Source organism: Neomonachus schauinslandi, chromosome 13 (genome assembly GCF_002201575.2).
Source record: "Neomonachus schauinslandi chromosome 13, ASM220157v2, whole genome shotgun sequence".
NCBI lineage: Eukaryota > Metazoa > Chordata > Mammalia > Carnivora > Phocidae > Neomonachus > Neomonachus schauinslandi.
The window spans coordinates 40,350,887-40,376,879 of NC_058415.1; the positions used below are offsets into that span (position 1 = coordinate 40,350,887).

The 25,993-nt window shown below is 35.9% G+C and overlaps 1 protein-coding gene across 4 annotated transcripts in view; it reads right to left on the minus strand.

Moving 5' to 3' along the window:
- The window catches only part of ZDHHC21 (zinc finger DHHC-type palmitoyltransferase 21), a 67,949-nt gene that overhangs the window by 12,370 nt on the left and 29,586 nt on the right, over window positions 1-25,993 (minus strand). For all 4 annotated transcript variants that reach the window (XM_021682448.2, XM_044920629.1, XM_021682449.2 and 1 more), the window contains one exon: window positions 7,587-7,703. In XM_021682448.2, coding sequence (XP_021538123.1) covers window positions 7,587-7,703 — 117 coding nt within the window. The remainder of the gene's footprint in view (window positions 1-7,586; window positions 7,704-25,993) is intronic.

Below are 25,993 nucleotides of genomic sequence, written 5' to 3' on the forward strand. Positions count from 1 at the left end.
GTGTCCAGTGGGTACTCAGTATATGTTTGCAGCACTAAGCTCACTGGACACGGACAGAATTAGCACGAGTCCTTAGCCGCAATCCAAAGAGAGAACACTTCCTGTTAATCACAGCTCTCTCTCCTCCCTTGAAGCCAGGAGTCACTATATTCCTCATTTGAAATAATCGGTTCTTTAAGCCTCTATCGCCAACAGAGGACCAGCTATTTTCTTTTATCAGAGACCTGGAGTTCATGTAAACATTTAATCAGTCACGGAGCCAAAGTGAGAAGGCAGTAGAGCTTTTATGTGTAGTCACTGAAAATCTCTTTCCAAAATAATTCCTGTACTTCTCTTCATCAAGCCACTTTCTGGCTGTACAAAACCGCAGGAAAGTTACTAAAACTCTGTATCTCAATTTTCAAATAATAACTCCTTACTCATAGATTTTGGTAGCATTAAATGAGTTAATATATGTTAGAGCCCTTAATAACTCCTCAATAAATGGCAGTCCTACTTTTTACTGATATTGCCTGTTACGCTTTTTATTGATATTGCTTCCCGCTACACTCTTTTTTTGAGAGGGCTTAGAGATATAGTATCTCAATTACATCAGAATATAACTTCTAAAAGGTGGATTTTATAATGAAAGATAAAATGACAAGGACAACGGGACACTACACAGATAAAATCCAATGTCCACAAGGGGCTTACCATCCAGTTGAAAGAATAAGTACTACGCACATAAGCCAGGATTCATTTACTCGTTTATCCATCTATCAAAAATTTACTACGGACCTATGATAACACAATCCTTAGCATCAAGGAGTTTACAGTCTAGTGAAAGCAGTCAAGTATACAAGATAACCATACAGAAATACACAGAGAATGCCAGAGAGAATGGTTACAGAGAATGCCAGAGAGAATGGTTACATACAATAACACATTGTGTAAGTCAGCCTTATGCTAAACATTTGAAACAGCTGGAAACTATGCTCCCAATCAACACTCCAGGTCAACTACTCTTAAACATTTTTAATACAAAATTATACTTTCAATAAGATTTTTGGTTACCAGTATACTGGTAAGATGGGCTAATGTGCCTCTCTGGCTAAGATTTAGGGAGTAACTAATATATTGACAAAATGTGACAGAGAAGTATATGAACTGTTGTGAGAAAGACCTACAAGTTAACTATAAATATAGGATTCAATATTTTCTCCAATTCTACGGTAATGTATTAAAGTCAGACCAAAAATTCATGTAGATTCAGAACATGAGAAAATAAAATGAATGTTTGGGTAAAAATGCAAGTAAAATGAAAACTCTTACATGTTTAGCTTCTTTACCAAAAAAAAGCATCGATTTAATCACTCAAGCAATCAGTAATGCTTTGAGAAATTAAAATGCAGTATTCCTATGGAAGAACTTCTAGCAATAGATTTAAATAGTTTGTAATTACTTGTAATTTTATCAGAAATACAAGGAGGTTACGACATTGAGCCAGAGAGATGACACAACATAAATATATTTTTCACAAAGGAACATGTTTATGCTAAAGAGCAATCCAATCCCACACATAATAAATTTGATGCTAGCAGGCATTTTTCAAAAGAATGCTTTTATATTACTGTGCAATGTAACTTAGTAATTCTTTGGTAAAGGGGAACCTAGGTACTATAAGGTTCTCTACATATTCAAAGTTCAAAGAAATATTAATTAGCCAATATTTGTGTATAATAATTAAAAGCATGTAAGAAATGGCACTTAAAATCTTAATGATTTTTCTAGGTTTTTAAAAGCCACTGAGAAGATATTTCATATAATATTACAACTAGAAGTATTCTATTAGAAATTCTTTTTGTTTTTCTTAAACAAAAAATATAATTCAGAAAAGCAAAGAAAATGCTATACAGAGCACCCTTTATAAAAATGTAAAGTGAGCTGGGCTCAGCATAATTAGCAATGATTTCCATATTTGCAATGCTGATTTGGAATTGAGTAAACCAAACATAATTTGTACAGAGATCGTACTGAATGATGTTAATTCACCACAGTGATTCAGTGGGATACTTGGCAAAATTTAATTATAAGGATTAATAATCTCAGGACTGTATTTCTGGGTACATATTAAAAGGCAGGTAAGCCCACTAATTGTCTGATTAATGAGAATGCTATTTAATAGATAATCTCATTTAAACTAACTGAACATTTTGAACATAAGATACTTTTCATTGCATAAGATAACCAAGTTAAAATTAAGTCACCCCTGCATTTGTGATTCTTTCTGTATTTATTTAAGTAATCATGAGTCAGTATGTGGTGGGGAGGGACATTTTCCCCCTTTTAATTTGAAAAGCTTTACTTCAAGCTATCTGTAGTAATTCGAGTAGAGTCCAACAACAGTACCTGTGAGACCAAATGCAAAAGCTCAATTTTTTTTCTTTGAGAATTTAAAGCAGAAAACCACAGCTAAATACATCTTCCCCACCCTACCCTCAACCTCACCACAACTGAGAAAAGCACTATGCTCCAGAGACTCCATCAAAAGCTTAAGCTATTATATCAACTCCACGGTGCCCAGAAAACAAAAATGCCTGTATACAAAATCTAGATAAACTGTCAGAGCACTGTCACGGTACACAATAGCTCACTGTCAGAAGCTCACCAGAAGGCGCTGTACCAGCTGCTACATCGCTTCTTGATGAACTCTCCCCAAGCCCAGGGACTGAAAACATGACTAACACAGTCATCCAGCACCATTAGTATTGGTGCTCATCAGAATGGACATTATTCTTGGCTGTGTGTGAACTACTGCTCAATGAGAAATTCTGACAACATCAATTACATTAATAACATCACTATCCATTTCACTCAGAAACAAACAGAAAAAGGCTAAGCAGGCTAAGTAAGGAGTAATTAGAATAATCTGTTCCCTAAATAAAGAATGCTTCAAAGCAGGTTGCTTTGGAAACATTTTAACTTCAATAGTAATTTTAGTAAAAATGTACAAACATATATTTAAACATATGTCTAAAATTAAATCTGAAAATAATCAAAGGTAATCCTTTAAAATTGGGTTTAAGATTAGTCTATTCCACAGAAACATCTGGTTGAGTTGAGATCTTTTAACCTTGGAAATGAGATTTTTAAATTTAATTTCTAGTTATTTTATCTGGGTCACAGATAATCTGCTCTTGCTTAAATTTAAAACATCAGATAGTCGTCACTGTGATTATCCTGTTACCTTCTACTATCAATAAGAAGACAGGATCTTCCCTGTCAAGTGGAGAGAAATGATTTATTTATTCCAAGAATAATGGGAAAAAATTACTGAAAATGGATGTGCTGCTTCCTCAAAGCCTCAATCTAAACCTAAAAAAGACAGCATTTGTTTTGCCTGTTTGTTGTCTAATAGGCCTATATTCAAGTTATGTAATGACATAGTTTATATAATGAAATAATACCCCTACCAGTGTTTTCCCAAAATGCCTCCTGGTCTTTGGGTGCAGGAATAGGGGAAGGAGGAAGACTTCAGTGGAAGGATTAAATTTACTGTGATTCCTTCTCCTCCTTTTCTTTCTTATGCTACCTAACAAATTCATCACGTCTTTCACATTGTGGGAGATGCATGGATTCAAATTATGACAGAAACAGGCCCAGGTGTGAAATTTCCTGTGGATAGTCTGAATTTTTTCATAAAATGAAAACAGCAAGCATACTGTATTTAAAAAAAGTAAGCAAAATCTCTATATTTTTAACTTTAATTAAAATATATTTTATTTTATTTAAATACTAAGAATTCATTGGATTTAAAATTAATACTGAGGTTTAACAACCTTAAATAATTAAGCCTTAAATCAATGTGAGGAAGAGTACACTCTGGAAACCTTAAAAGAATTTTTTTTTTAATCCAAAAAGAGTGATGCTAGAAGGTCACTATGAAAGCCCAGGTAAATGGAATTGAAATTTGCTGTAATTGTTCAAAGCGCTTGGATTCAAGAGGAAGGAGAGTGAGTAAAGACTGGACTAACAAATGTATACTTTCTCTTAACACTGCATTCTTTTTTGAATGTTTTGCGAATGTATAATTTCTACAGACATCAAAACTGTCTAGTACAGAGTATTCTGAGAGGGTACTATATGTATACAGAAAGGAATGAAAGTTTTGGAGAAAGCATTATAGAACAAATGTGGTTTCTACTTAGTTTTAGAAATATCAAAACATCAGAACCAACCTCCCCATCTTTAGACAACGAAATGCTGTTCAGTATTACAGCAAAATAAAAAATCCTGCAATTTGAAAAATATTAACATGTTGGCAATATGGAATAGAGTCAGAACAGAATCTGATATTACACATCCTTTAAAAACCAAGAAATTCAATAAATAATTTTAGGGTCAACTCAGAAGTGAACACTCAAATTTTAGAGTGGGGATTCTTAAAGATTTTGAAGCTTTTGCTGCCAAACTCCTCTCTCTCAAGCTTCTGAGGCTGCTGGGTGAGAAGGAAATTGCTGCCCCCAGCTATAAACCCCAACAGCCCTTATAAGTAACTTGTACTCTTAGCAGCAATGTCCCAAATGTCCATTTCCAGTCATTCATCATAAGAAATCGAAAAAAATCTGAGAATTCTTATTCCAGGAGATATAAATATATACCAATGATTTTGATAAATCCAAAAGTGAAAATTCAAAAAATGCAAGTATAATCTGGCAATTTTGACATGACTTATAGACAGACTATAAAGTAATTATGAATTAGTATAAAAGTAGAGAAAAGATTTTAGGTAAAGACCTACTCTCATCTTCACCACTATTACTAATACCATGTTATTTATCACTAGAGAAGTCATATTAGAAAATATTTCAAGCTGAGTAACAAAAATAAATTAAACAGACATTATACAATCCATGAACAGCCAATAAGAACATGAAGGGGAAAAAAATGTAAACAAGCATTTAGCTCTATTAATGATTTGCATGGTGAACAATTTGCTGCCTGCAATTTATTTTGATATGTATCGAAACATATAATAGATTGGTAGACACTCTGACATGAGATAAAGCAAGCATTCTAATGTTAATTGTGGTTGGGTATTCACTGTAAAATTCTTTAAAATTTCCTGTGTGTTTAATGTTTTTCTTATAAAACCTAGGGAGGAAAGGTTATTATGAGTACCTTATAAAGTATGCAAACACAGGTTATACAAGAAATATGTTTTCCCTCCATTTCTGACCGCATTCTTCCAGTTTTATTCAGAGGCTAGTCACCACTACCTGTATCTAGCTCCCCACCCCTAGGCAACCACTCATCTCCTTTCTGTTTCTACAGACTTGCCTATTCTGGACATTTCATATAAATGGAATCGCACAAATACAGGGCCTTTCGTGACTGTTCTCTTTCACTTAGCATAACGTTTTCAAGGTTCATCCACGTTACAGCATGTATCAGTCCTTTACTTCTTTTTATGGCAGAATAAGAGCCACTATATGGATATTCCACATTTTGTATATCCATTCATCAGCTAACAGATACCTGGATTGCTCCCAGTTTGGGGTTATTATGTATGAATAATGTTGCTATAAATATTCATGTACAAATATTTGCACGGACATACTTTTCATTTCTCTTGGGAATATACCTAGGAGTGGAACTGCTGAATGAAATGATCATTCCATGTTTAACTTTTTAAAGAACTTCCAGACTGTTATCTGTCTGCACTGTTTTCCATCCCCTCTAGCAGTGTGTGAGGGTTCTGATTCCTCCACGTCCTGACCAACCTTATGTTACCATCTTTTTTTATTACAGCCATCCCAGTGTGTGTGAAGTGGTACCTCATCATGGTTTTGATTTTTATTGCCCTGATAACCAGTGATGTTGAGCATCTTTTCATGTATTTGTTGTCCATTGGTATAACCTCTTTTTTTTTTTTAAAGATTTTATTTATTTATTTGAGAGAGAGAGAGAGAGAAAGCACATGAGAGGGGGGAGGGTCAGAGGGAGAAGCAGACTTCCCGCCGAGCAGGGAGCCCGATGCGGGACTCAATCCTGGGACTCCAGGATCATGACCTGAGCCGAAGGCAGTCGCTTAACCAACTGAGCCACCCAGGCGCCCGGTATAACCTCTTTGAACGAATGTGCATTCATATCTTTTGGCCGTGTTTTCATTAGGGTTTTTTTTTTTTTAGTACTGAGTTACAGGAGTTCTCTATCCTAGATAGAAAAGCCCCTTATCAGATACAGGATTTACAAATATTTTCTCACATTCCATGAGCTGCCTTTTTACTTTTTTGATCTCGTACTTTGAAGCACAAAAGTTTACAGTTTTATTTATCCACTTTTTTCTTGGTTGTTTGCACTTTTGGTGTCATATCTAAGACATTATTTCCTACTCCAAAATTTACTCCTATGTTTTCTTCTAAGAGTTCTATCATTTTAGATCCTCATTTAGGTCTATGATCCATTTTGAGTTAATTTATGTATATGGTGTGAGGTAAGGGTCCAACTTTATTCTTTTGCATGTGTATATCTAGTTATCCCAGGAGCGTTTATTGAAGAGACTTTGCTTTCCCCCATTGCATAGTTTTGGCACCCTTGCTGAAAATTAGTTAACCATATTTACATACATATCTCTCTGAACTTTCAATTCTATGTCATTTAATCTATATGTGTATCCTTGTGCCCGCAGCACACTTTTTTGATTACTGTTACTTTATAGTAAGTTCCGACAACATTTTTTTTCTCACTATACATTGTTTTCACTGAACATATTCTGGTAAACACTTATGCTTACATACACGATACATATGCCATCCATAATATCACAATGGGGATCTTTTATAACATACATGATTATCTACACACGTCAATAAATAGTTTCTACAACACAAATGTGTAGAGGTTGATCAAAATGACTGTGCCTTTTAAGGTTTAATACACACTGACAATTAACCCTTCAAAAAGGTTATGCCAATTTACCCCCATCAACGATGTATTTTTTAAAACCTTAGCCTACATCTTCTACAATGCAGTATATTACCAAACTTTTAAATCCTTACTCAATATAATTTTTCTCACTTTCTGAACTTCTCTGTTGTGATAAATCCCACTTGGCTAAAAAATACATGCAAAAAAAAATAAATAAGACCCAATCACTAATAAAATGTTTCTAACCAGCACCTCCATTTTTTGGAATTTATCTTAAATAGTCTTAAATTGTTTAAAGAGGAAAAAGAGATGTTCAAAGCAGTGTTATTTGTAATATAGAAAAAAAAGATTACACACTAGATGCTGATCAACAGGCAAAGTGTTAATATGGTATATTCACTAAACAGAGTATATCCAACTATTAAAAACTATAAACATGGAGTCTGTAGGCATATAGAAATATGCTAATTTTTAAAAGCAGGATACAAAACTGTATATATACTCTGTACACTGATTGTAACTATGTTAAAATTACACAGGCATATGGAAACGAAAATATATAAATGACTATGTGGTAATTTTCTCCTTTAATTTCTAAACTTGTTGTCACTTCTTAGAATTAAGCTCATAATTAGCGAATGTGTTCATAAATACATTACATTAAAATATATACTTACTGTGATGATGCCAATTAGTTGAGTATAAAAAAGTCCAGTTATTCCAACTAACATAGTAATGCCCATAAAGGCAGCTAGTCTCATTATGGCCAATTCATGTCTAACAACAAAGAGGTCCTATAAGAAGAAGAGAGAAGACAGACTTAAAAACAAATTGAAAGTTACTTATAATTGCAATAACAGTCAAGAATTAACCCATAACACTGCCCCTTATTTTCTTAAAAAAATACTCTCCCCCTTTTGAGTTTATTCCACTTAATCATTATATAAATATTTGAAAATTTCAAAAATAATTGTTTTTAATTCATAGTAGCAAGCCAAAAAATAGGATTTTTACTACTTTTGTGTCGAAAAACCTCAATCCTAAAGTTGCAAATTAGCCACACGATTTACTGTTTGTAGCAAAAAACAAAAAACAAAACAAAACAGAAACCTCCAAAAAAAACAAACAAAACATATATAATCTTTGGTTACACAAAAGGAAATTTTATTATTATACTGCTAAAGAGTTTGAATGCACAAGCATGATTCATAGTATTAAAGTTCAGGTGACCAAGATACCCAGAGATTATGTGACTTTGTCAAAATAAGGGGGAAATATTAATGATAGGATCGTGTGGACAAATTCTCTTTAAGCCTACTTCATTCATCCATCCATCCACCCACTCAAACACCACTGCCAAGCACTGCGCTAAGTAATAGAAAAGTAAAAATGAGAAAGATACAGTCCATATCCTGAAAAAACTGCAGCTTAAAGAGAGAACCCAATTTTATGAAACTCCAAAACAGTGTGATCTATGTTCTACCAGGGATGCATGCAGAAGACTGTGGAAACATCAAGCAATGCCTAGACAGGAAGGAGACATGTAAATGCTGTGAGGGAAAGCTGATTTCCTGTCTCAGGGCATAAAAATGAGTGTCTTGAGGGTGAACCCTAGAAAGTGGCGGAAAGACAGGCAAACAAGAAGCATTTCATTTACTCTGTTACCAAGCAGACAGACTAGAGGAGTGAGACGGAGTTCTGGAAACCTACAGCTGCTAAACTCTGCAATAATACTTCCACAGTGGACAGAAGCAACAGATGAATGGGAAGGACCCCCAAAACATAACCACCCACATGCTTTTTTAACAGTGATTCTGGTTAAGGCTTAAAGGTATCCTGGTAGCAAATTCAAAAATAGGGAGGTCACCGAACATAATGAGCTTGCTTAAAACAAAAGAACTGATGCTTTTCGATGTATCACAGTGACCACCCCCCAGACTCAAGCAGAAATCTGAGTGTACACCCAAACCACTCAATACATTGGCTTGGAAAAACTTAAACTCCACCAAGACACTCACAGTGCTGTATAGCAGTCAGATATTAGGCAGTCATTTCAAATGCTCAGTGAAAAGAGCCTAACACAGAGTCCTTACCAATCATGTAAAGATGAAAAGATGGAGCTATGCATGATACAAGAAATTAAGTGCAGAATGGAGCACTGGGTGTTATATGCAAACAAGGAATCATGGAACACTACATCAGAAACTAATGATGTGATGTATGGTGATTAACATAATTTTAAAAAGTTAAAAAAAAATTCAGTGCAGTACGTTCTGCTATAATGCTGTTTGAAAACACAGATTTGTTCCAACGTGGTCCATACATGAAACAACTTGAGCATAGCAAGAATTCTGTTTGCTTACTGTGATTTCATCCGCGAGAAACCCTAGATGAACATGGAAAACTGCACCCAGCTAAATTAAGGCCTATGGGAATACACAAAACACATGCGTACACCCGAACACCTACTGACTACCACAACTGATCCTGTGTTAGAAGCCTCACTCATCCACATCTGCTATTACACCTTTCCGATTTCAGATGACTCTCCTTCTGTTACTTCCCAGCGTGTCACTTACTGTAACCCATCTCATGCCCATTGCCACAACAACATGGCAGGTCTCTTTTAAGATAAAGTGTCAAGTTTGGTATCGTATTTATGTATTTCTTAACTATTTAACATGTGTGAAACCGTGCTGATTGTATTAGGTTCTGACCCTTCTGAGTGTCACTGACAAAGTTTCTGAGTGTTGTGCCTCCATCTTCCCATAAGCTCTGTGGTTTTCACTGCATAATTTTGTAGAGTAGGGTGAATTTCAGAAGTGTACATATGGGGGGGGTGCCTGGGTGGCTCAGGCGTTAAGCGTCCGCCTTCGGCTCAGGTCATGATCCCGGGGTCCTGGGATCGAGCCCCGCATCGGGCTCCCTGCTCAGCGGGAAGCCTGCGTCTCCCTCTCCCACTCCCCCTGCTTGGGTTCTCTCTCTCGCTGTGTCTCTGTCAAATAAAAAAATAAAATCTTTAAAAAAAAAAAAAAGAACAGAAATGCACATATGGTGTAATAGTAGAGCTTGGTGTAGAAAATATACCATATATGACGAAATAGAAAGCATCTTCTCTTCTCCCAGTGAAAAGCTTTTTTAAACAAATTTTGCCACCTAGAATTTATAAATGTTGGGGATGATGAGACTGTAAGATCTAATTCTAATATTACATTTATTCACCTGGTTGCACACCTATATTTAAGAGTATTCATGTAAAACAGTAAAATACTTTGAGAAATTTCTTTTTATCACTCTTAACGTTTTCAAAACACAACTGCATTCCAAGATTACACACACATATTTAACATCTTCAGTACTAAATCCAAATCTTGGTCATTTAGCAAAGTTCTTCAGAGCACAACATCTTCACTTTAGATTTTTTTTGACTTAGCACTTTTGGGATCTAAAGATTCGCTTGGAAAACTTTATCCAAATCACAAGAACCCTTTTGCTATTCGAGATCTTTCCTACATATTCAGTGTTATGGCTGAATGTGTCTCCTCCAAAATCCATTATGTTGAAGTCCTCATTCCTAGTACCTCAGAATGTGACCGTATTTGGAGACAGGGCCTTTAAGGAGGAGACTAAGTTAAAACAAGTCCCTTAGGGCTGGCACTAATCTAATCTGACTGGTGTCCCTATAAGAGGACACTGAGAAACACAGACACAGCTCAAGCACAGAGGAAAGACCATGTGAGGACACAGCGACAAGGTGGCCCATCTGCAAGCCTAGGACAAAGGCGTCCAGAGAAACCCAACCTGCTGACTTGCTCTTCGACTTCCAGCGTCCAGCACCACGAGAAAATGAGTTTCTGTTGTGTAAGCCTTCCAATCTGTAGCATTTTGTTATGGCAGCCCTAGCAAATGGATATAACAACTGTATTCCTTTATCGTTTTCATTTTCCCCATTTCTTGTTAAGAAATGTGCTTATATCCAGGAAATACATAAGATGTAAGTTCAGTTTAGAGAAAAGTAACACCACCCTCTCAAGAATGAGAACATTTGACAGCATACAGAGCTTCATCTGTGCATTCCTTCCCCATCACATTCTCTCCCTCATCCCTACCCTGAAGGTAAAGGTTACTGACTCATTCTTCATACCATTTGGATACTACCAAGTTTTAGTTGTATATTGCAGATACCTTCTACTCTGAATCTACCTTTTCACTTTCTTTATGGCATATTTTGATAACTCCAAGGGCTTCCATTTAATGTAGACCAATTTATCAATCTTTTCCTTTAGTGCTTTTTATTTCCTGTTTAAAAAAGCCTTTCCCAATCCTGAGGTAATAATGGCATTCTTTTATATTATCATCCAAAGCCTTAAAGGCTTTAAAGGCCTTAAAAGCTCTGTAGCTTTGCCTTTCAGATTTAGGTCACTAATCCACCTGGAATTGATGTTTATTCTTTTTGTGCACAGTGAAATATAAGGGTCTGAATTTACTTTTACTATATGGATATCCATTTGTATTTCCTGAAAAATTTTAATTAGTCTTTCAAGTTATAGTACACAATCAGATACACACACACACACACATATTTTCTCTATTAAGCTTCATATTTTTCCCCCAGAGGTCTTATACTTTTTTGGCCATATTTAATTCAGGAACTTCCTGTTTCTTGATTCTATTATAAATGGTTTTGCTATTAATTTCATTGTCTAAACGGCTGTCAGCATACACATGATTTTTTTTTTTCTAATGTTAATTTGATAACAACACTGATTTTCTAATGTAAAAACTGCCTTTCATGTCTAAGATAAACTCAACTTGATCAGGCTGGTTACATATATACCCAGATTCAGTTTGCCAATATTTTGTGTAAAAGTTGTTTATCTATGTTCATAATCAGACTATAGTTTCCTTTCATTCTTCATTATCTTTGATAGGTTATGTATTCAACATATGCTGTACACATAAAATGAGTTGGGGAGGGTTCCCTCTTTTTCTGTTCTTTTTAAAAGAGTTTGTATAAGACTAGAATTATTTTTTCCTTTCATATTTGATAGAGCCAGAACTCACTGGTAAATCTGTGAATATGCTTTGCAGAAGTTTTAACTACTCACTCATGGTTATAGAACTCATCCTGTTTCCAATTCCCTCCTGAAGCAATTTTCTTCTTAGAGCTATATTATGCTTACAATCAGGAAACTCAGTACTGTTAAAGATATTCAACTCTCCAAACTGATGTATAAAATTAATACAATCCCAATAAAAATCCCCCACCAGCACAGCATATAGTCTACTGATAGCAGTTTCTTTTTAATTTTACTTTGTTTTGATTTGTACAAATTGCTAAGTAAGCTGTTTCTAAATTTCATAGGAACAAACAAAACACAATGAATACCATACCACTCCTATATAAAAAGAAAAAGGTGGGAGGGTTTGGCTTACTGCATGCATTCTCAATATAGGTAATATGGCCCCCAAGGAGGGAGAAAATTGGTTCTTCCCGGGGGAAAAAAATCACCTCTTTCAATAGTTTTGTGGCCATACACAAATCAATCCTACCTGACAAAATCTTACTCCTTAGTATTGAATTTCATAGAGGGAAGGGGAAAAAATGTCTAAAAAGGCTCCCAAGGGAGCAAAAATAATGAAAAAAGACGAGTCTCCACTGGATAACAAGATTTGTTACAAAACTACGGTTATGACATGGTACAACCACAAGGATAGACAAATAGACCAATGGACTAGCAAAGACCCAGAAACAGATACACACATATATGGCTTGGTTTCTGACAAAGATGGCACTACAGAGTAGAAAGAATGATCTTTTTAATAAATGGTGCTAACTCAACTGGCTATCCAGCTGTGGAAAAAAAAAAATGAAACCCTGATTCATATCTCATGAGAAACACAAAAATCAATTCCAGGTGGAAATGTAAAAAAATATAATACTTGGAAGACAACGTAGGAGAATTATATTGATGATCTGGGGATAGAAAAAGACTTCTTAAATTGAACATAAAAAACACTAACCGAAAAGGAAAAAAACTGATAAGTACATGAAAATTAAAAACTTCTGTTCATCAAAAAATACCACCAACAGAGAAAAGATGAACTAGAGAGCAGACGATATTTATTATACATACTCAAAAAAGTTAAAATCTAAAATGCCCTACAATTACAAAAAAAAAAAAAAAAAGTCAAATAACCACCCCACCACCACCACCAAATCGGCAAAATACTTACACAGGCACACTGTGTAAAATAGGCTATTCATATGGTCAGTAAACATATGAAAAGGGGTCAATACCATTAGTCATTGGAGAAATGCAAATGAGAACACAATCAAGTACTGCTCATCTCCAGCAGAATGGCTAACTTTAAGAAGACCTGAACGAGGGGCGCCTGAGTGGCTCAGTCCATTGAGCGGCTGCCTTCGGCTCGGGTCATGATCCCAGGGTCCTGGGATTGAGCCCCGTAGCGGGCTCCCTGCTCCGCAGGGAGTCTGCTTCTCCCCCTCCTTCCCACTCATGCTCTATCTCTGTCTCTCTCAAATAAATGTTTAAAAAAAGAAAAAAGAAGACCTGAACGAGTATTAGTGGGGCTGTGAAGTACTCTGAACTTATATTCTCTACTAGTGGGGGGTTTAAATTCATAGGACCACTTTGGAAAACTGTGTAACAGTATCTAAAGGAACAAAGATATATCCTTTGAACACTATCACTTCTAGCTATAAGTCAAGGGAAATACATGCACATATATAGGAGAGACATGAACAAGGTTGCTTTCTGGCACCATCTGTAACAGCCCCAAACTGGAAACAATGTAAATGTCCATCAATAGAATGGATAAACAGTCTTAAATTAAATGAAATACAGTTGACCCTTGAACAATATCGGTTTGACCTGCACCAGTCTACTTATATCCAGATTTTTTTTTCCTATATTATACATGTATTTTCTTTTCCTTATGCTTTTATTAATAACCTTTTCTTTTCCCTAGCTTACTTCATTGTAAGAATACAGTATATAATACCTATACAAAATATGTGTTAACCGACCATGTCATTGCTCAGGCTGTCAGTCAACAGTAAGACTATTAGTAGTGAAGTTTTGGGGGAGTCAAAGTTATACATGAATTTTCAACTGCACAGGGGGTCGGCTCCCCTAACCCCTGTGTTGCTCAAGGGTCAACTGCACCACGAATAAATTTATAATGATATTCATTGCAATGAAAAGGAACTATGTCTAATAACAAAAAGAATAAATCTTATAAGGATTGCTCAAAGAGGATTTGTGATAATTCACTGGGCTGTTTTGTTTTTTTTTTTAAAGATTTTATTTATTTTTCAACAGAGAGAGACAGACAGCGAGAGAGGGAACACAAGCAGGGGGAGTGGGAGAGGGATAAGCAGGCTCCTGCTGAGCAGGGAGCCCGAGGTAGGGCTCAATCCCAGGACCCTGGGATCATGACCTGAGCTGAAGGCAGATGCCCAATGACTGAGCCACCCAGGAGCCCCCCAGGAGGTACATTTCTTGAGGATGGGGACTTCTGCCTTTTTGTTCAATGATGAGTCCCTGGAACCTAGAACCAATTCTAGCTCACAGCAGGTACTCAGGGAGTATTTACTGAATGAATCAATGAAAAAGAGGAAGAACACTAGACATAAGAGCAGAGTCTCCTCCCCGCAACGTGCGAAGACGCAGAGCCCTGCCTACAGAGACTGCTGCACACATGCAATAGTGGAGATAAACACAGAAAAAGAAACACACAGGCAACATGTACACACACACACACCACACAAACCGACAGAGGAAGAGAGGGGCTCCTGCACTGAATAATACTCCTACATTCCTATCTGGCAATCTTTTGTAATGCTATCAATTAAACTTCCAAAATGTTATAAAACTAGAGAGCAGTGGGGGCATCACCTCTTGATGCAAGCTAAATGAAAATAAGCCAAGAGTTGGATTTGGCCACTTATGATCTAGCAAATAAGTCTTCTAATTAATACCTGGGTCTGTGAATTCCTTGAACTCATTTCTTTCAACAATTTTATCTTCTATCCTAATCTAGTATCAATCCAAATTCTTTTTTATTTTTTTAATTTTATCTATTTATTTGACAGAGAGAGACACAGCGAGAGAGGGAACACAAGCAGGGGGAGTGGGAGAGGGAGAAGCAGGCTTCCCGCGGAGCAGGGAGCCCGATGCAGGGCTTGATCCCAGGACTCTGGGATCATGACCTGAGCCGAAGGCAGATGCTTATTTAATGAGCCACCCAGGCATCCCTCGATCCAAATTCTTTGATTAAATCCTAGATCATACTGTTTCCTATAACTGTACCCATTACATAAATGCAAATTCAAGCACAGCACACTCTGAATACCTACCTCCTACCTTTGGAGCCTAACTCCCTGTAGGCCATCAATGCCAAAAAATTCTCAACGTCAGTGGGACCTCCAATCTGTTGACCCAACCACCATTTCACTACCTATTACTGTCTTCCCCCAATACTTTTGCTTGACTCCCTGCTTGTTTATACGCCACAGTACACTACCATAACTTCCCCTCAGTACACCATCAACTTTCTTGACCCTCTCTTTCACCACTGTTCTCCTGGTTCACTGGCTGCTCCTTCTTAGTCACCTTTCTGATTCCTCCTCATCTTCTGTCTTCTAAAATTCAAGAGTGCCCTGGGCTTGGTCTTCAGACCTCTTTTCTTCCCCATGTGTATTTACTCCCTAGAAAATCTCCTATCAGATCCCATGACCTTAAATACCATCTTTATGCTGAAGGCGCACAGATTATAGCTCACGTCACTCCACTGAAATTGATCCCTGCATCTGTCTAGTTAACATCTCTTCTTAGATATGGAATAGGCATCTCAAAGTAAACACATTAAACCAAAAATCTTTAACTTCTTCCTAAAACCAACTCTTCCTCCAGGCTTCTCCATCTCTGGAGGTGACATGTCTATTCTTCCAGTTGTTCAGGCCATGAAACCTTGCAATCATCTTCGACTTGTCACATTTTATCTCATCCCCCACATCCAAATCATCACCAAATCCTTTAGCTCTTCAAACTATAATGGCCCACTTCTCAACACTTCCACCACTCCCATAATCATCTCATGTTTGGACTACATTTTAATAGTCTCGCAACTAGTCTTACTGCTGCCATCCTTGTCCTCCCTCAATTTATTTCCTGTCAGTTTTCTTTCTAAAATGTAAATGAGTTTGTGTAACTGCTCAAAACCCTCCAATAGTTTCCAAAGTCCTGACCACCAAACATCCTAAAAAAAACCCATCTCTAACTTCCAATTCCATCCCTCACTGCTTTCAATTCAGCTCCTCCTACCTTCTCCCCAACTTGTTCCACTCAAGGTAGACTGGTCTTCTTAATGCTCCTTGACAACATCAAGTGTGCTCCCTCCCCAGGGGGACTTGGCACAGGTTCTTTCCTCTCACTGGAATGCTCTTCCTCCCAATATCAGTGACTTGCTTGAGTTCCAGGTCTCTGCTCAAGCGTCACTATTGAGAAAGACCTTCTCTGACTGTATTATCAATCATTAATCTCTATCCCTTACCCAACTGTATTACACTTAATAATACTTTTTTACATGTTATATATCTGTTTATTGCCTGTCTCCTCCAATTAGAATATAACCTCCTTAATGCAAGAACTTGGTTTTATTCACTGCTGCATCCTCAGAGCCTAGATCAGGGACCAATGCACACAGTAGACACCCAACAAATATTTGTTAAATGGCTAAATGAGTGTTTTTGGTAATTTTTTAAAATAAACATCATGTTTCACAAATAAAATTTTACATTATTATAAAATGTAAGTCTTTATAGCATCAGTAGGAAGCAATCTTTATTTATAAGCCATTATTTTAAGTAGTTTTCTGTGTTTTTATGAGACTAATCTGAAAATTAACAAGATCTGAGGTATTTATGATCTTCCTCTTACTAAAAAGTTTCTCAACCTCAGCACAGTTGATACTTTGGGCTGAATCACTCTCTGTTGGGGGGACTACCCTATGCCTTGTAGGATATTTAGCAGCATCCCTGGCCTCTACCCACTAGATGCCTGAAGCACTCCCCAGATCTGTGACAACCAAAAAAAAATGTCTCCTGATGTGACCAATGTCCTCTGGAGGACAAAATCTCCCTCCCTCCTCCACTGCACTGCTGGAAGGGATTTGGTTTCCTCTATTTTTCAAAAATGAAAATAGCTTATATCACAATGGAGATATCTAAAGCATACAGATTTGAATTTTCAAAATGGCTTCAAAAACAACTTCACATGCTGAAGTTAGATTCCCGTGGCAATCACTCTTGCATAAAATAAAATCCTGTTATATCTTATGGTTATCAGAACATTCTGGAATGCGCCTTAGGTTAAGTTTCATCATAATATCCCAAAGAAGTTACAGGACTATTCTGTACATCCCTCTCTCACGTCCAGCCCCCAAGTAAAATGCATTTTTTCAGTTTTGTTAAATTCTAACGGAAATTAATGTTCTAATGAAAAAAAAAATCATCAACCACACTTAACTAATGGCTATCACTGAGGGTTTAGGATGACATGTTACATTTTGATACAGATATAATTGCGGTTTAGGGAGCAAACTGCACTGGCACTTGACCGCCAGTTTCATGGCTGAGGGTAAAATATTTTAGAAAAACCATTTTGTCTGCCTTCCCATATTTTAGTAAAAACTCTAGAAAAATTGGAGCAATTAAAAAAAAAGATACCATATTTTCTTGCTATATTTACTATTTAACTTATGATGTTCGGTCAAAGATGAGTGAGATGGGCACCTGAGTGGCCCAGTCAATTAAGTGTCCGACTCTTGATTTGGGCTCAGATCATTATCTCGGGGTCATGAGATCAAGCCCCGCGTGCAGAGCCTGCTTGAGATTCTCCCTCTCCCTCTGCCCCTCCCCAGCCCTGTGCACTCTTTCTCTCACTCTAAAATAAATAAATCAATCTTAAAAAAAAAAAGCATGAGTGAGACAATAAAATTGCTTTCAGGCTGTAACCATTTAAAATCAAAGTGACTGAACCATTCTCAGAGAGAAATAAAAACTGCTAAATCTGTTATGCTAAATGCTGTAATATTCATAATAATCAGCTATATAAACAAATTTACTGAAGACATATATTCAGTAGACCTGGTATTGCAGGGCAAGGTCAAGATTTATTATAATGTTTCCATGTTCTAAAAGCACTGGGATATACTGACACATTCAACTGACAATTGTTAGAATAACAGGGTATTCTTTTTGGGTTTTTTTGAACTCAGGACCCTGAGATGGAGACCTGAGCCGAAATCAAGAGTCAGGACACTTAACCAACTGAGCCACCCAGATGTCCCAATAATAGAGTATTCTTAAACTGTTTATTTTCCTACAAATATAAACTAATTATACACACACACACACACACACACACAATTACTTTCAAGGAAAAAAAAAATTACCAAGGGATGATATCTCCATCACCATTTCAGGATGCACACATAAAAACGCCAAATTACCATCATATTAGCATTAAAACTAATTTTCATTTCATTTTTTCTTAATTCCACACTATCCTTGCCTATTCTCAACTATTTTTCTCCCAAATCCAAAAAGTTAAATACATATTACAGTGATCTTATCCATTCTAAAGTGACCGTGACACTTCCTTCCCCCTTCTGCCACTCTCCTTATAGCCTTAAATGCAGTTAATATATTGGTTTTCGGCCTTCACAAAAAAATAGGTACAAAAGAATCAACTACAAATTATCTGAGTCCACTTCATGTAAAAACAGTTTAAAAGATGTCACTTTAGAGCTAATGTGGTATGACACAAATGATTAGCTACAAAATCTCTACACTATTAGCTCTGAATTCTTTATTTCAAAAAGAAAACCACAGCGGATTTTCTCACCTAGAGAGACAGCATTCCCTACAATATGACATTGCCAGCAGGTACGTATTTTTAAAAATATTTAAAACACTATAATGCCTTTAATAAGGCCTATTTTGACAGTCTTCATATCAGATAAGCTACTAAAAACGGATTGCCTCAGTGATAAATAAATGAATGACTTTATAGATCCCAAAAAACAAAGGTTATTGAGTAAAGTCTGAAATACTATAAAAAAATGAAAACAGCAAAGTATGAATTCACCAATCAGGAGATTCAATGAGCTTTCCCTAAAGAATAGATTTTTGTGATGCTTTAGCATTTTTTAAATCTGTTTTTTTTTTTTTAAATTAACAATGCGACCATAATATTGTTTAAAAAAAAAAAATCACCCTAGGGAAAAATACAAAAAGTACAATAGCATCTTGGTACTATGGAAAGAACACTCACTCAGGGACAGACAGAAAAGGGTCAAAATCATACCTCTGCCAAGTGGTAACTCTTGGACTAGACAAGTTTTGGGCCTCTCTGACTCTTGTCACCTTCTCTGTACAATGGGAACCATACTACTTATCCTCTCAGAGGTATTTTAAATGAGTTGGCATTTTCCACTAATCAAATGCTTACAGATCAAGTAACAGAACGCAAAATTCATGAAAAATATGACTAATGATATATTCATGATCCATGAATAATAGATTTTTAAAAGCATACTAGGTAAAGTGATACCTTCCTTCATAGTTAATTATACAGCTATAATTTTCTAATATTGCTTTTGGTAAGCTAGCAAACAATAAAATGAAATACATTATTATACTTTAATAATATACCAAATGACTAGGCATTTGCTTATAAATACTTAAAATAAATATGTGGAAAATAGTCAAATATGGACCTTGGTCAAAGAAAATTTTCTTTAATATCCATTTATTTTATTAATTTAAAATGCCAAATCACTGCCAATCAAAGTCTTAAAATCTTTAAAATGATTTCATCCCAGTAACTACTTAAAATAAGACACTAGTTTCAAGAGGGGTTTTAAAAAGTAAAATTTAACATTATATTGGCATGATAAATACAAATGATGGTCAAACTAAACTGACATCTAACATTTGAAAAACTTATCCAAATATCTCAAAGCCTATGATCTTTACTGATTTTGGATTCTGTGATTCTGACTAAAAATGCTTAAGGTATCCATGTTTATTTAGAAAGATACCTATTTTCTACAGTTTTTCCATTTATGTGTTTTTAATACTTAGAATCTTGAGATTATTTTAGTGACTGTTTACAAAGAAGATAGTAATACTTATTCATTTTAGGTCTGTAGGCCTTCTTTAGTATAAAACTTAGAATATATATCAATATCTACAGCTTAAAAATACATCCTTATTTTGGGCATTGAATCGTGATGAATAAATTCCTTATCTCCTATACGTCTTATACCCTTCCTTCCCTCATTAAAGGATATTTGAAATATTTCCTCAAAATCTCACATAGTAAAAACATATAAATCCTTGAAAGTTCATGAGGGGTGGATATTTTAAAAGTAAAGAATAAGAAGAAATTTAAAAAGTATTAAGTTACTCTAAAAAAAAAAAAAAAATGGGGCAAGTGCAAAGCGGTTAAAACAATCCAGCCCAGAAAGACCCGACAAGAGGAAGCTAAGAGAAGAGAAATGGAAGAAAATCAGGGTCCCAAGCCCTTTACTTCCCAGTTTGTGAACAGCCTGCTTTCTCTCTCAACTCTCTTTTCCTTGAGCTTAACCAAAATATACCAGTTTTCTACTGAATACAGGCTGAGTGCCATTACAACAAAGGTTAAATGGCAATCCATTTCTTCTTTTGTTTAGTGAATAAACGCTCTTACTTTAAAAACAAACAAACAAAAGGAACAAAAACTGAAGGAAGAGTTGTTAACACTTTCTTTTCCCACCCAGAGAACAAGCACTTGGCCTTAGAATTTGGCTAGAAAAGATACTATGCTGCCATCTACCAACCTAAGAGGGTATAAAGAACACAGACTAAAGCTTTTTCACTTGGACTGAAGAAGAACACAGGGTCAAAGTCCATGGCATCCCTTAATTGTGCTAATATCTCTACAAGAAAGATGCACAGTAATCATTAATACAATCTCCAAAGATAATCAGGGACATCTGGGGATCTTTATTTCATATCTCAAATAACTGAAAGGGTAACAATGTGACTTAACATGTTTCTGACACTATCTGGCCAGCTTTCCACACAAAGGGAAGAGTTGGTTATAGTATTATTTGTTTTAGAGAAAAATAAAAAAGACACAGGCAAAAACTTAGAAAAAAATTGATGGGGCAGGGCTGTTTGAAGAATATTCCACGACAAAATGTTATTTTTTTTTAAGTGTCAATGGTAATAATGGTGACTTTTGTACTGAAATTACTTGTAGTTATTTTCTACCTTATAAAAAAAATACAATAAATGTCACCATTAAAAGAACTGCTACAGCAAGAGCAAGGTTCTATTTCACCTTAGAAATATTTGCTAGACAGTATATTAGTATTTTAGAACAGATTTGACCTTAAAACCAACTATTTCAATGACTGCCTCTAACCTTTAGTTGTTCTCTTGTCCAACAATGACTTCCTCCATCTCATCTGGTTAATCTCTACCTATATTAAAGTCCATCCCAAGCCTCATTTCCTACAGCACAACAGTTCTCAAACCCTACGGCTAGAGCTGCACTTTCTGCACAACTCCAAAGGATACCTTTTCTATAGACTATGACATGAGTGTTGCCTCCTGGAGTTGCAAAGTTAGGCAACACGGATTAGAATCACTTGGGAAGTGGGGCATCTGGGTGGCTCAGTCGGTTAAGCATCCGACTCCTGGTTTCAGCGCAGGTCCTGATCTCATGGCTCCTGAGATCAAGCCCCGAATGGAGCCTGAGCTTAGCGGGAATCTGCTTGGATGTTCTCTCCCTCTGCCCCTTCCCCTGCTCACTCTCCTTCTCTAAAATAAGTAAATCTTTGAAAAAAAAAGAAAAATCACTTGGAAAGACGTTTTTAAGCAAAATGCTACAGCCAATGTCATCTGTTGAGGGAAAGTTTTATGAGACTCACCTCAATAAGAACACTACGAAAAGCCACATAAAATCCAATTAATAAATAAACAACTGACTGAAGACACTGGGAAGTAGCCAAACTAGCCAAGGCTTAGAGGGCCAAGATCCAAGAGTACAGAAATGCACTAAGGTGAGTCCTACATTCTGCACTGCTTTTTACCATAAGGTACTTGTCAATTCATAGCCGGTATGAAAGGTCAAGCACAAGCAGAGGCTCGGAACTGTCTGTAATCTCAGAGAGTTGGGGAAAGAACAAGGAAAAGGCATGATCCACAGTAAATCCTAAATTTTTCAGCTGAGACTCATGAAGGGTTACATCATAGGAGAGAAGGAAAACTGAAAGGAGTCCTTCACAAAGAAAAAGCCCAGTAATCATAAATCCTTACAAAACTTCAATAAATGTTAATAAATGTCATGTTCAAAGGAACTGCTGTATTAAGACCAATGTTCTGTTATTTAACCTTAGAAATATTTGTCATACAAACCCTTGGTTGCATCAAGATGAGCCTTCTCTTTATTGCCTATCTAAAAAAAGGAGTAAATCGTATTTTGAAAAAAAAAAAAAATCAACCAGCTTATCTACAGTTAGTCACAGAAAATGCCTGGTATCCAACAAAACCTATCAGATGTGTCAGAAGAAAGGACTGAATATCTGGAAACTAAGAGAGACGGAAAAAAAAAGTCAACAGAAACAGACCCATAAGTAGATCTCAATACTGAAATTGACAGACATAGACATTAAAATAACTTTAATTAAAATGTTCAAAAGTATAGATGACAAATGGGAGAATTTCACTAAAGAAGTGATCTATGAAAAAGTTATCAATGAAAATTTTGAAAGTGAAAAATAGAACTGAGTAACTCAGTAGAAGGGTTTGACAGATTAGACAGAAAAGCTGATCAGTAAACCAGAATAAAGGTCAGTAGAAAATATCCACTCTGAAGCATCGAGAAAAAAAAAAAGAAAATACAGAAAAGACTGTGCTCTCATGTACATAAAATCAGAATATCAGAAATGCAAAAGAAAAGTTTGGCAGAAGAAATATTTGAAGTAACATTGGCCAAGAAATTTTTGTAACTTAAGAATGTCATCAAGCCAGAGATTCAAGAAATTATATAAACTCTCTCAAAGAGGAAAAATGCAAAGAAAGCAATGAAGCACATCACAAAACAGAGACCAAAAAAAAAAAAAAAAAAGAAAAAGAAAAGGAATTCCAGTCCAAGGTGGTGACATACAAGGCTCCTGAACTCAACTCTTTTTACAGACACGCTGAATCTACTGCTACATATGGAACAATTCTCTTTGAAAGAAATCCAGAAACTAGCTGAGCAATTCCTACACAACAGCACAACTATAGAAAATCATCAAATCACAAAGGAAGAGAGCAAAAGAAAGGAACAAAGAATTATAAAATTGCCAGAAGACAATTAACGAAATGGCAATATTAAGTGCATGCCTATCAACAATTATTTTAAATGTAAATGGTCTAAACTCTCCAATCAAAAACAAAGAATGGCTGAATGGATTAAAGAAAAAACCCTCAACAATATGGTGCCTATGAGTGATTCACTTCGGCTTTAAGGACAAACAGACTGCAAGTGAAAAGATGGAAAAAGATATTCCATGTAAGTGGAAACCAAAAGCAAGCAGAAGCAGCTATACTTTCATATCAGACAAAATAGACTTTAAGTCAAAGACTGTAATAAGAGACAAGGAAGGTCAACATAATGATAAAGGGATTAGTCCAACAGGAGGATATAATATTTGTAAATATTTATGCAAACAATAGAGGGCCACCTAAATACATAAAGCAAATATTAACAGACCTGAAGGGAGAAACAGAGAGCAATACAATAATGGCAGGGGCAGGGCGCCTGGGTGGCTCAGTTGGTTAAGCTACTGCCTTTGGCTCAGGTCAGGATTGTGGAGTCCCAGGATCGAGTGCTCAGCGGGGAGTCTGCTTCTCCCTCTGACCCTCCTCCCTCTCATGCTCTCTCATTCTCTCTCTCTCAAATAAATAAATAAAATCTTTAAAAATAATAATAATAATGGCAGGGGCTTCAATACTTGAGTTTCAACAATGGATAGATCAGACAGAAAATTAACAAGGAAACATTGGACTTAAACTACACATTAGATCAGACAGATATTTATAGATCCTCCCATCCAACAGCAGCAGAATACACACTCTTCTCAAGCATACACAGAACACTCTGCAGGACAAGATCATATGTTTAGGCCACAAAACAAATCTTAATAAATTTAAGATGACTGAAATCTTATCATGCATCTCTTCCAACAACAATGGTAGGAAACTAGAAATCAATTACAAGAAAAAAACAGAAAATTCAAATTTCACAAATATGTGTAGATTAAACAACATATTACTGAACAACCAATGGGTCAGAGAAGAAATCAAAACAGAAATCAAAAAATATCTTGAGGCAAATGGAAGTAGAAACTAAACACACTACAACTTAGGAGATGTAGCAAAAGCAGTTCTAAGGGAGGTTCACAGTAACAAATGCCTACCTTAGGAAAAAAGAAAGGTCTCAAACTACCTAACTTTATACCTCAAGGAACTAGGGTAAAAAAAAAAAAAAAAAAAAAGGATGAACCAAGCCAGAAGTTAGTAGAAGGAAAGAAATAACAAAGAGAAGAACAAAAATAAACGAAATAGGGACTAAAAAGACAACAGAAAAGATTAAGGAAACTAAAAGCAGATTCTTTGAAAAGATAAAATAGACAAAAATTTAGCTAGATTCACTTAAAAAAAAAAAAAAAGAGGACTCAAATAAAATTAAAAATGAAAGAGGAGACCCTATAGCTGACACCCCACAAACACAAAGGATCATATAAGACTACTATAAAAAATTATATAGCAATGAATGGAACAACCTAGAAGAAAATGGATAAATTCCTAGAAACGTACATACAACGTACCAGAACTGACTCATGATGAAACAGAAAATCTGAACAGACCAATTACTAGTAAGGAACTTGAACCAGTAATAAAAAACCACCCAACAAAGAAAAGCCCAGGACCAGATAGCTTCAAACACTCAAAGAAGAATTAATACAAATCCTTCTCAAACTATTACAAAAACTGAAGAGGGAACACATTCAAAATCATTTTACAAGACCTGCATTAACCTAATAACCAAAATCAGACAACAACACTAGAAGAAAAGAAAATCACAGGACAAAATCCCTGATGAACACAGATGTAAAAATCCTCTACAAAATATCCGTAAACTGAATTCAACAATACATTAAAAAAATCATACACCATGATCAAGTAGGATTTATTCCAGGGATACAAAAATGGTTCAATATCTGCAAAGCAATCAACGTGATACACCACATTAGTAGAATGGTAAAAAAGAATCATGATCATCTCAACAGATGGAGAAAAAGCATTCTACAAAATTCAACATCCATTCATGATAAAAAGTCTTAAATTAGGCGTAGAAGGAACATATCTCAACATAATAAAGGCCATATATGACAAGCCCAGAGGAACATCATACTCAATAATAAAAAGCTGAAAGCTTGGGCGCCTGGGTGGCTCAGTTGGTTAAGCGACTGCCTTCGGCTCAGGTCATGATCCCGGGGTCCTGGGATCGAGTCCCACATCGGGCTCCCGGCTCAGCAGGAAGCCTGCTTCTCCCTCTCCCACTCCCCCTGCTTGTGTTCCTGCTCTCGCTGTCTCTGTCTCTGTCAAATAAATAAATAAAATCTTTTAAAAAAAAAAAAAAAAAAAAAAAAGCTGAAAGCTTTTCCTGTAGGATCAGGAACAAGACAAGAATGCCCATTTTCACCACTTTTATTCAACTTAGTACTGCAAGTCAGAGCAATAAGGCAAAAAAAAAAATAAAAGGCATCCAAATTAGAAAAGAAGTAAAACTGTCCTTTGCAGATGACATGATATATATAGAAAACCTAAACACCACCAAAAACTGTTAGAACTAGTGAATTAATTCAGTAAAGTTGCAGGATACAAAATCAATATACAAATATCAGTTGTCTATCTATACATTAATAACAAACTATCAGAAAGAGATTTAAGAAA